This window comes from Desarmillaria tabescens (assembly GCF_030435595.1).
Source record: "Desarmillaria tabescens strain CCBAS 213 chromosome Unknown EV420scaffold_28, whole genome shotgun sequence".
Taxonomy (NCBI): domain Eukaryota; kingdom Fungi; phylum Basidiomycota; class Agaricomycetes; order Agaricales; family Physalacriaceae; genus Desarmillaria; species Desarmillaria tabescens.
The window spans coordinates 522,271-532,291 of record NW_026848327.1 but is presented as its reverse complement, the minus strand read 5'-3'; the positions used below and the strand labels follow the sequence as shown (position 1 = coordinate 532,291).

General features: G+C 47.2%; 6 protein-coding genes across 6 annotated transcripts; 3 read left to right on the top strand and 3 right to left on the bottom strand.

Moving 5' to 3' along the window:
- Nucleotides 1-96: 96 nt before the first annotated feature.
- Nucleotides 97-617, top strand: EV420DRAFT_1273293 (pheromone A receptor-domain-containing protein; the record flags this gene model as incomplete). Its single annotated transcript, XM_060467754.1, has 2 exons — nucleotides 97-295; nucleotides 355-617. 2 exons carry the CDS (start codon nucleotides 97-99, stop codon nucleotides 615-617), a joined length of 462 nt encoding a protein of 153 aa, XP_060328516.1.
- Nucleotides 618-687: 70 nt separating this feature from the next.
- EV420DRAFT_620707 (uncharacterized protein) lies at nucleotides 688-2,015 on the top strand. The gene is made up of 3 exons (XM_060482828.1): nucleotides 688-727; nucleotides 778-1,189; nucleotides 1,242-2,015. The coding sequence occupies exons 2-3, from the start codon at nucleotides 951-953 to the stop codon at nucleotides 1,870-1,872; spliced, it is 870 nt and encodes a 289-aa protein (XP_060328515.1). The 5' UTR covers nucleotides 688-727; nucleotides 778-950; the 3' UTR covers nucleotides 1,873-2,015.
- On the bottom strand, nucleotides 1,953-4,960 carry EV420DRAFT_1696891 (fungal-specific transcription factor domain-containing protein; the record flags this gene model as incomplete). Its single annotated transcript, XM_060479440.1, has 16 exons — nucleotides 1,953-2,146; nucleotides 2,198-2,536; nucleotides 2,596-2,619; nucleotides 2,674-2,813; nucleotides 2,860-3,083; nucleotides 3,132-3,400; nucleotides 3,452-3,520; nucleotides 3,574-3,725; nucleotides 3,778-3,879; nucleotides 3,944-4,120; nucleotides 4,178-4,447; nucleotides 4,502-4,556; nucleotides 4,605-4,624; nucleotides 4,676-4,758; nucleotides 4,812-4,817; nucleotides 4,870-4,960. 16 exons carry the CDS (start codon nucleotides 4,958-4,960, stop codon nucleotides 2,092-2,094), a joined length of 2,076 nt encoding a protein of 691 aa, XP_060328514.1. The 3' UTR covers nucleotides 1,953-2,091.
- A 191-nt stretch (nucleotides 4,961-5,151) lies between these two features.
- Nucleotides 5,152-5,820, top strand: EV420DRAFT_1273366 (uncharacterized protein; the record flags this gene model as incomplete). The annotated part of the gene is made up of 4 exons (XM_060467758.1): nucleotides 5,152-5,186; nucleotides 5,250-5,506; nucleotides 5,553-5,606; nucleotides 5,657-5,820. Coding segments are annotated over 4 exons (510 nt in total), but the record flags the coding sequence as incomplete, so codon positions are not given.
- Nucleotides 5,821-5,993: 173 nt separating this feature from the next.
- Nucleotides 5,994-6,679, bottom strand: EV420DRAFT_1645353 (uncharacterized protein; the record flags this gene model as incomplete). The annotated part of the gene is made up of 5 exons (XM_060477768.1): nucleotides 5,994-6,036; nucleotides 6,090-6,226; nucleotides 6,283-6,496; nucleotides 6,550-6,573; nucleotides 6,621-6,679. The coding sequence occupies 5 exons, from the start codon at nucleotides 6,677-6,679 to the stop codon at nucleotides 5,994-5,996; spliced, it is 477 nt and encodes a 158-aa protein (XP_060328512.1).
- A 194-nt stretch (nucleotides 6,680-6,873) lies between these two features.
- On the bottom strand, nucleotides 6,874-9,250 carry EV420DRAFT_620669 (fungal-specific transcription factor domain-containing protein). The gene is made up of 11 exons (XM_060482827.1): nucleotides 8,926-9,250; nucleotides 8,864-8,869; nucleotides 8,718-8,800; nucleotides 8,639-8,658; nucleotides 8,536-8,590; nucleotides 8,145-8,477; nucleotides 7,746-8,096; nucleotides 7,546-7,697; nucleotides 7,427-7,495; nucleotides 7,090-7,367; nucleotides 6,874-7,026 (listed from the first exon to the last, which is right to left on the bottom strand). Exons 1-11 carry the CDS (start codon nucleotides 9,020-9,022, stop codon nucleotides 7,019-7,021), a joined length of 1,452 nt encoding a protein of 483 aa, XP_060328511.1. The 5' UTR covers nucleotides 9,023-9,250; the 3' UTR covers nucleotides 6,874-7,018.
- Between the last annotated feature and the right edge of the window lie 771 nt (nucleotides 9,251-10,021).

Below are 10,021 nucleotides of genomic sequence, written 5' to 3'. Positions count from 1 at the left end.
TTGCTCTTGTTCTTGCTGGGATTATTAAGGGTGCCGAATGTTTCTTATATCGATATGACTGCGCCCCCGTAGTTTCTCGACGACAAGTATTCCCCTATGTTCGTCGGTCTTCCCGTCGCTTCATTCTTTTTCGTCGCAGTTCTTGCGGTTCTTGCGTTTTTCAGGCCTGTCAAGTCGAACGCGGCTCTTATTACACTCGTCCTGTGGTCCATCGTTTGCAATATCATTCATGGAGTCGATGCTGTCCTTTGGGCGGACAACACGAACATTCACATACCTGTATGGTGCGATATTTGTGAGTGCTATGTCGTAGGCCTGCTGCATTCGGCTCACCAATCGAATGTATGAATGTAGCATCAAGAATACTTCTGGCGTCGCATATAGCATTTGCAGGAGCATCTCTGAGAGTTGCGCTTGACCTCGAGGACGCTTCTTCGGCCAGGGCCATCTCCGAAGACAAGTATACAAAAAGAGTACGACGGATATTCAACGTACTATTATGCTTTCTTGTCCCCATGATATATGTCATATTGCGTGAGTTCCCTTTTCCTCCTCATCTGTCGCAGTGGGGGACTTACAACCAACCCAGATTTATTCTTCCAATATCACCGATTTGACATTGTTCAGAATTTTGGATGCTTTGCCTCTATTCGCCCGTCCGCCTTGAGTTTTGTCGTGATGATCATTCCATCATTAATATTCTGCGCCATATCGTTCGTGGCTTCAGGTGAGAATCGCGGCTTTCTGAGATCTAAAAACTGGCTGAGCATTGCTAAGGTTTCACTATGCATCGCGTTTACTGTTCTAAACACCTTCGGAATTCACGGAGCATCTGTCTTCGAGGTCCTCGCTTACATATTTTAGCTTCCGGTGTCGCCTCGCCACAACTACCTTGGTCACGCTAGCCACATTGATAACGTCAATCGTAGCAATCGCAGCTCAGGCATCCTATGCTTGTGCCCCAGAATGATTCTCAGGACAATGACCATGGCGTTTTCCCGATATCCATCGCGAGAGACAGCCGCTCAGCCCGAGCTGCGTGGTGGGGTGTCTTCGCAGTGTCTTCAATCGTCTCTCTGTCCTCACTCATCGAGATCGGGAAAGAGAAGAACTGCTGGAAGTGGCTCTGTGATAAAGCACCTAGGCTTTCAAGGAGAGGACCTTCTCAGGATATACTATTGCCCTCTTAGTATGCGGTATTTATCTGTTACATAACGGACAGTGAACTGATTTATGCATAGTCGGAGCGCCGCCTCAACTCCTGCCACCATCAGCCGAACCTCGTTGTCCCACCATCAGCCAAAACCTCAGAACATCGACCTCGTCTCAGGTTGGGATGACATGCTGAGCTTGAAAAGGCCGAAGAAAAACAAATCACCCCCGCCGCCACCTTCCCTTCATCTGCACTCGGACAAACCGTCCGACGAGGACGAAGCCTTCGCTGCCGACACGATGAAGTACCTTCAGTCATTTACCGCTCGAAGTTTGGGTATTCCCTCACTCGAAGACCGTTCTCGCGCTCCGTCGCCTTATGTTGTCCCAAAGCTCATCGTGCCGGGGAGCGTTGATGAAGCAAGTTCGGAGCTCTATCGCCGTCGTCCATCGATTACCGAAGATGCGACTTCCAGTATATCCTCCGTTTATGATATTCCATGGCCTTTGCCCCCACCTGAAATACCCGTTTCTCCTAGTCGCTACTCCATTATCGATGCCGCTGAGTATCCTATAACGTGTTCGTTGCTGGAACAACGGAAGACAGCGCCGCTGCGTATTCCTTCCAGAAAGAAACGCAGGGTGAATGCGATGGAGCAAAGCGCTCAAAGGCCGAACGGGAACACAATCATCGCAATGGTGCCCGTGCCAGCCGAATAACAGCGTATGGTTGTAGTCAGTCTTGTTCTGTCAGCTTCATATTTCGTTACAGTTATTATTTCGTCGTTGTGTAGCTGTAGCAACATTGTATTCGATTATGTAGCTCTTATGTATCTCCCCTCCATCTTGTTGTACAAGTATAATCCACAAATTCATATGATTCAAGCTGCCATGAGATGCCGGTGCGAAAAGTAGTCTTCCAAAGCCGCGTTTCCTCTCTTACCTCCGCTCCATTCCTTCCATCTGAGATGTGTAGGACAACCAGTCATCCCAGCTAAAAGATCATTAACGAACATGAGTGGGATCAGAGGTCAGAATCACACACTTAAAGCCCCAAGGAATACTTGACCACATTTCCAGAGCATCTTCGGCAGCAACCCGATCCATGCCGTCCAATGTAGAGTCATTTTGAGAAGGAATAACGTTGTCATTATAAACAGAAGCCGTGGCATCCTCAAGTAAGCCAAAAGACGTTGGGTCAGCAGCCCACGACTGGGGTATCGAAAACGGTAAAGTCTGGTACGTCATAGAAGGATTGTTATCAGTAGCCAACGGGGGATATGAGTTGCCTGGTGAGAAGTCCATAACGTCGAATTGCTGGCCGTAAGCCTGATCTCGCTCTGATGGGGTTGGCGCGTAATCCGAGAGAGTCAGGAGGCTGTCACTAGAGCAACGTTACAACTGTTAGGAGGCTGTATGTAGAAGAAAAGTAAATGTGCCTACAGGGTACGTCCAGTGATGTTCCATCTGAGCGACGAACATCGTTTGTAAGGCTGAATGTAAATGAATGATGGTGCTTACCGTTTTGAGGATGCCTCAAGGAAGTTCAGGCATTTCTGAATGCTTTCTTCTATGTCCTTCTGCTTCTGAGAATGAGAACCGGATTTCTTCCCTGTCCACATATTCATTATCAGGACAATGCCGGATGCAAAAGTTGCCATCTGCGAGAATCATTAATCGAATTCCAGTCAGAACCAAAATGCTTACCCCGAACCCGAAGATCATGAGGTGACCCTTTTTTTTCTGTACCTCAAGCACCCGTGTACATGCCTTTGCCGCGTTGGTACATATGACGAGGGACGGGAAAGAAAGTGGAGATGACTTGTGTATGAATGGGCGGTGGATCTGGATTTGCATATTGTAGTAGACGGTGTACAGTACTGCTGATTGATCAAAGAAAGCGTCGTATGACCTATTGGGATCCCAACGCACTGCAAATAATATGAATATAATGGATCTTATTGGATCGACGGACTCACAGCGATCGGGTATCATGTCAAACCATTTGTTCAGCATAGAATCGAGTTCCGATACGTTGGTTTGGGCCCAAGTTTGACCAACAAGGCCAGCTGCTTCTTTGGATTTGCGTATTGAATAGAGAGTACGTAGAGCGTATGACATTATTTGACATAATTTCAGGTGAAAAGTGAAATAGACCATTCGGGAAGGAGTGCCGGGGGGCTGCTTAAATGGTTCGGCAGACTCCATATATTCGTCGTCGACTTCAAGAGGGAGATCTAGATCGAAACTAAGAATATAACTTAAAATGAAGCAGAGCTTAGAATACAGAGTTACATACTCTTCATCGCGAATTGCCGGTGGTCGTCCGTGGTAGAAGCTCGTATGTCGGTCAAGTAGGATTAGGCACCTGATAGTACGTTAGACCCCATGAAAGTATCGCTAGGCCAAAAACTCAAGTACCAGAACGCACGCTTCTTGAGCTCACTTTCTACACTCGGATTGTCAGGCCAATGACGATGTAGTCCCATCTCAATTGCATAGCGAATTCCAATTCCAATTATTGTCCAGGAGGATTGTGGCGCCGAAGTACCTGTGAGGTATTCCGCTGATAACTGTAAAACAATAAAGCATGACGCTGCAAGGTGCAGGAGAGAAGACGCACACAGCAATGTTGTAGGTCGTAGAGACTAGGGCGGTCAAAGACAGAGCGAGGCATTCCTTGAGTTTGAATAAACCACTTCCACCCACAGGAATGTTCTGAGGTACCTTCCAGAAAAATGCGCGGATCATCAGAATAACGGGAGGCAACGGCACAGACAAGCAGAAGTACGGCGCCAAAACGGTGATCTCGTATATGAAGACCTGATGCAACAGACCGACGGAATGAAGGCTCGTGTAGAAGAGGCATGTATAGGTGGAAATAAGCGAAATATAGATCTAGTAGATCTCTAACGAGGTCTTCTGGAGGGAAAAATAAAGGAGCCTTCTCCAGAGCGACCAGTTCCCACTAAATGAAAGTAAGCTTGGTATTGGCTGGGTAAGGTGAAGGAGCTTCACTACGAACTGGTTGGATTTCCCAATTATGCGCATATTTGCTTTTCACCGAAGTATGGCTGGTACCTGTTTGCTTTCCTTTCATGTTGAGAGCTTTCCGCATAAAGTAGAGATTGCTAGAAGGACCAAAGTATCGGTCATCGATACCAGTCAAGGAAAGAGTTTTGATTTGGTCCATGAGTTCAATGTATTCGAGGTCAGATTCGTCGTCGTCGTCGTCTTCGTCAGGTGTATCTTTCATTATGGACTCTTCAGTTACACCACCTTGGTCTGGTTGGTTCTTTGGATAATGTAAATGAAAAGAACAGTAAGTTTGATGAATAAATTAACGCACTTGTTGAAGTATCTCTTCCAGATGCTGTACCTTCCTCTCCAACCTGGTAATGTAGCTGAACGATATCAGCTAGCAGTTGGTCCCTTCATTTAAAGATGCCTACTTGCTCTTAGGGCCCCGCTTCTACTGAAAAAATCAGATCGAAACCAGAGTGGCGTGTAAAGAGCCTTCTACCTTGGCCGGAATGTTGTGCGTACACGGGCAGTTCATGATTCGACAGTTGCTGCACGAACCTCCTTCCATTGTCGCGCTATCACCTGGTAAGCACATCTCAGCTGCTGCTCTGGATGCAACAAATGAAGATACAAACATTTCACTAGAAAGACACTTAGTCAAGGTCCCGCTCCAGACTCTGTATTTCAATGTACCTTTCTTCTGCCGACAGGCATCACAAGCACCTTGGAGGCGAGTCTTCTTCCAGGGTTGCGGCGGGGGAGAGGTACTTTCATCCGAAGACATCAGACTCGATATTTCGTACTCGACGTCGTTTACACAGTGATCTTCGGCAGATCAACGTCAGCGGCCGGAAACTCCCGAGAATAATTATTTAAACGCCGAAATTGTACCTCATCCCCTTTCTCTTTGCTCTTTCTTATCTTTTAACCCAGATGCCTCTCTGCGAAGCTGATGGTTGCCTTAACTAGGGAAATTTACGCTGTTCTAGCTGCAAATACGCGTTTTACTGGTACGTTCTTTTCAGTTATTGGTCTTGTATGAATATTTCTGACGCGACGCGTCTCGACCTCAGCTCTGAGAAATGCCAAAAGGCGGAATGGCGCATTCACAAAAAGGGCTGCGCAATGAACAAGATGCTGCGCGAGATGCAGGAAAAGGCGGAAGAAGAGGAAGCTAAGAAGCCACTGAAGCGACCACCCACCAACCGCTGCACCGGGTGCAATCACAAATTTGAAGACGGGAACGATGAAGATTGGGATGAAGAAGACAGGGATGAATGCCCAGATTGCGAGTATATTGCTTGTGAGAGCTGTATCTCTGACACATCCAGTGGCAAGTACTGTCGTCTTATATATCTCATCCTCTAACCTGAAAGTAGGATCCTGCTACTGCCAAAATTCCAACTTTGGGGTTCCATACTGCGTGATGTGTGAGTTTATGTGCATTCATAAATAATATACCTCTGACTGTCGACGTTAGCCCCGAGATGGTACCATATGAGTTCCGCCCCAAGAGGAAAGGTTTATCGAGGTGATAGGTATCCACCGGCTGAAGATGAGGATCCGAATGTGTACGAAGACAAGCCCAGAAAATGTGGCAACTGTGGTGAAATCGGCCTTTGTTTCAAGAAGGAATTCCTCTAGTGGTATAAGGAGAGCACATCGATCTATGCTCGCCATATCATGTTGCACTGACGATTGAACTTAAATATGGTATGAATGTAAAACATTGATACATACATGATAGTAGTACATGCGTGTTTGTTCCAAGCTGACCGAACCGCGACTCCAAGAGATGAACCTGAGGCCAATGCAACCTACGTCTCCATGCTGGATATATATGCTCCCCAATCGTTCCAGCTGTAAGGACCCGATGAGAATCGCGTTATTAGTCTTGACGACAATGAGCGTACCTGAATCCCATAGGCACGTTCGACCACATATTTATTGCGTCAGGTTTCAATGTGGCTCCATCTGTCAATGTGATTGACTCCTGCATGCCTGATGCTCGGGTCCCTTCACGCAGAAGACGTGAGCAGCCGGCTCCTGCCTGGTAAAAGCGGCTGTGGTTGGCTCTGCTACTGCCGACGGCGATACGCCAGGCACCTGGTTTAACGTATTGACGTAGGTGGACACTGGTGAATGCGTTGCCGTCGATCCGGTTTGCCACGCTGTATTCGCAAAGAAATTGTTCACATTGGAATCGGAGGCCATAAACGAAGGTGCACCACCCAAGGAGAAATCCGAGGCTATGTTTCTGCCTTTGAAATGGGTTTCGGTTGAAGGTGGGGCATCTCCAACAATGACTTGTAAAATATCCCTAGAAAAGCATTGTCAGGGAGAGAATGGTCCCTCATGCAAGAAAAGTCTTACACTAAGCGACCGGAGATATTCCACCTGTCATCGTAAGTAGACGTTTCTGTAAGATCAAGAAGGCGCCTTACCGTTTGGCACTGAGCTCCAACATACTTAAACACCTATCGATATCCTCCATCTCTTTCATTGATGTCGGAGTAGGTCGGAGAACCCGGCTTAGATGTGCTCCACATGTTCATGGCAAGAATGATAGCCGATGAAAAGGCCGCCATCTGGAGCTTACAGTGAGCATTAACAGCGATGGGTGAAATTGAACCCCACCGAAAATCCGAACAACTGGAGAGGAGGACTACCTTCTCTCTGTACCTCGAGAACGTGACAACAGGACCGCGCTGCATTAGTGCAAATCGAAAGTGAGGGAAACGTGAATGGTGACGACTTGTGAATGAACGGTCGATGGATCTGTATTTGTACATGGTAATACGTTGCATATAGCAATGCAGCCTGATAAGAGAAAATCCTGTTTTCACGATGCTGACCCCATTTCACTGAACAAAACTGTTATAGACTGAGACATAATGGCAAGATAATACGCACAATGTTCTGGCATCTGAAAAATCCAACCATTCAACATAGAGTCCAATTGCGAAACGATATTCTTGGGCCAACTTGCACCTACTAAACCCTCTGCCTGCTTCGCTTTACGGATGGAATAGAGCGTCCTTACGGCAAAAGACATGATTTGACACAACCTCAGATGCATGATGAAATAATCCATCCTGCTGTGGACGCCCGAAGGTTGTATAAATTCGCATCCTCCTTCGTTTATTGTCCAGTATTCGTCGTCGCAGATAATCGGAAACTCGAGGTCAAAGCTGGCGTCAAGTTATGCCATGTTAACATAGACACGAAGCGTCAGAAGAGGCAGGCGTACTCTTCATCCCGAATTGCTGGAGGTCGACCGTGATACAAGCACAGATGTCGGTCGAGAACATACAAGCCCCTGAATGACAATGAGAGATCGTTCGCTTGGATACGACACCAGCGACGAACCAGAATGCTCTTTTACTCAGTTCTGTTTCGTAATTAGGTTTCTCTGGTCGCTGTCGATGTAAACCCATCTCCACACCATACCTAATACCCAACCCAATCATAGTCCATGCTGACTGAGGTGAAGAGGTAGCCAAGAGAAACTCCGCCGATAGCTATGGTCGTAGTAAGAATGGTTCGGCAACGAAGGACATGAGTCTTACGCTACAAAACTGTAGGTCATACAGGCTTGGCATGTCGAACAGGGCTCGCGGCATCTCCCTGGTTTGTACAAACCATCTCCACCCCGACGAGTGCTCCGACATGCCTTCCAGGAAAACACGAGGATCATCGGACGCTCTTGAAGCTACAGCACATACTAAGAGTACCACGGCGCCAAATCTAGGGTCAAGATGGTGCTGCCCTGAAACTACAGAATGGCGGAAAGTTGGCTCGTGCATAATGGGCATGTACGGATGAAATTGGGTGAAATAGAGCTCCACGAGATCCGCAAGAAGGTCGGGTGGCGGAAAATAGAAAGTATTCCGACTCATTTCGACGGTTGCTTGTTCCCACTATTATTCCCGATCAGCGATGTGGGGTAGTAACAGGCAATGTCTTACGGGATGAGTCTGCCAATTCTTCCAATGTTCCTTTTTAACATTGACTTCCTGTCCAGTTTGCTCACTTTTCATTGAGAATGCCTTGCGCATGAATGCGAGATTGCTGGACGGTCCAAAGTAGCGGTTGTCCATCATGTGTAGTGACATTTTCTTCATCTGGTCCATCACTTCGATGTACTCCATGTCAGGGTCGGTGTCGGAATCGTCTGTGGCAGCGCCACCATCAAGGTTATCAGATAAAGGAGAGTCTTTGGTTGAATTTTCCACATTATTGCTTGTCCCAGTGCTAGACGCCGGTTCATCAAAATCAGGGATAGTAACGTCCGGCTGGAACTGTAAGAAGGATGAGAGGTGGACAGAGGAACGACGAGGCTACTGCTATTGAGCTGACCTGCTTCAAAATTTCTTCAAGCTTCAATACTCTCTTCTCGAGACGAGTCACATAACTAAGATGAAGTTGAGACATGCTGGCAGGTTAGGGACAGACTACGTACTTGCTTTTAGGTCCGCGTTTCTGATTAGAAATGAGCGCTGAGCAATCGTGGGTTCCTGTGATATCGAAAGATTACTCGCCTTTGCAGGTTCGTCATGAGTACAGGGCGAGTTGAACGCTCGACAATTGGAACATTGGTTGCCAGGCATATTCCTGCTGTCGCCTGGATATATGCGCATATTAATATGCTATATCGTCGAAAGAAAGGCTACCACCATTCACGGACATTTTACTACGGAATCAGTTAGTAAATGCTGGCTTTAATGACAGATGTTCCGTAATACACACTTTTCTTCCTCCTACACGCATCGCAGGCTCCTTGCAGTCTTCGTTTCTTCCATCCCTTCTGCGGAGGCTTCCCAGTACCACTCTCGTCAGATGACATCGCGGAGGAGGTGGTGGTTGAAGGACAAGCGGTTTTGCGTTGGGATAGGACCCGATAGTTCGTTTCACCATTGCCGATGATAGACCTGAATGACGACACGGCCGAACGTAGCTGAATCGGGAAGTCATCACGTGATATGCCGCCCAAAAATTAACGATCGGGATTGGCGCAGGTCTTAATAAGGGAGCTCAAGTATCAATCAGCGGATGAGATCTGAGGATCTGAGGCGTGATGCTTAATGCTCGACTCCTTCGTTATCTTTGCAGGGCATCGGTATCGCTCTATTTCACTTGATGCCTATCCTGTCACAGAGAGGTACGGAACTCAGCTAATCAGTCTAACTGGCACTGGCAAGTTGGCAACCCTGCTTCATTACATTCACTGCCTTCAGAAGGTCTCTGACCCACTTATATCCAAATACGATGCAATCAATGCCGAGGATGCTAAGGTGTTTGAGCTCGAATGTCTGATGGTCTTCAGTCTCATATTCCTCCGAGTCGGGAAAGTCTGTAACACGCTGAAGTTGAAGGTACTTATTCTGAAGTAACCGGCAGCGATATTCGACTTTATAGGATGGGACGGGCATCACGACCCAAGCTTAAGGCCCACAAATGTCCTCAGGTCTTAAGCGGTCATCACGGTCATCACTGTTGAGCTCGAGGTGGTACTTGAAATCCAAACAGACATGTTCCAAGTGTTGCTGTTTGTCTGGAATGGTGCAAGTGCTTATTGACCTTGTTTTGGTGTCACATCACTAGCTAAACAAATATTCTGACAACGCGACTCAAGGATGTCATGCAAGGAGCCCCCGCCAGTGATGACACAGCGATCCCCGGCCTCAAGGCTCCTAATGGCCGCAAGGCTCATGCTTAAGTGAGCAGTCTGAAATTCGAACTAGTCTCAGTGCATCAACAGAGTTAGAGCCTAAGCATGGGAAGGATGAGTACAATGTCTACACATAACTCAAACAATTCAATCTATATCATATTTTCCTCAAAA

Coding starts and splice junctions, on each gene's coding strand:
- EV420DRAFT_620707 (XM_060482828.1), top strand. CDS start 951: ATGCTTGTGCCCCAGAATGATTCTCAGGACAATGACCATGGCGTTTTC. Junction 1,190..1,241: donor GATATACTATTGCCCTCTTA/GTATGCGGTATT, acceptor ATTTATGCATAG/TCGGAGCGCCGCCTCAACTC.
- EV420DRAFT_620669 (XM_060482827.1), bottom strand. CDS start 9,022: ATGTCATCTGACGAGAGTGGTACTGGGAAGCCTCCGCAGAAGGGATGG. Junction 8,591..8,638: donor AAACGCGGACCTAAAAGCAA/GTACGTAGTCTG, acceptor ACTTCATCTTAG/TTATGTGACTCGTCTCGAGA. Junction 8,097..8,144: donor AGAATTGGCAGACTCATCCC/GTAAGACATTGC, acceptor CGGGAATAATAG/TGGGAACAAGCAACCGTCGA.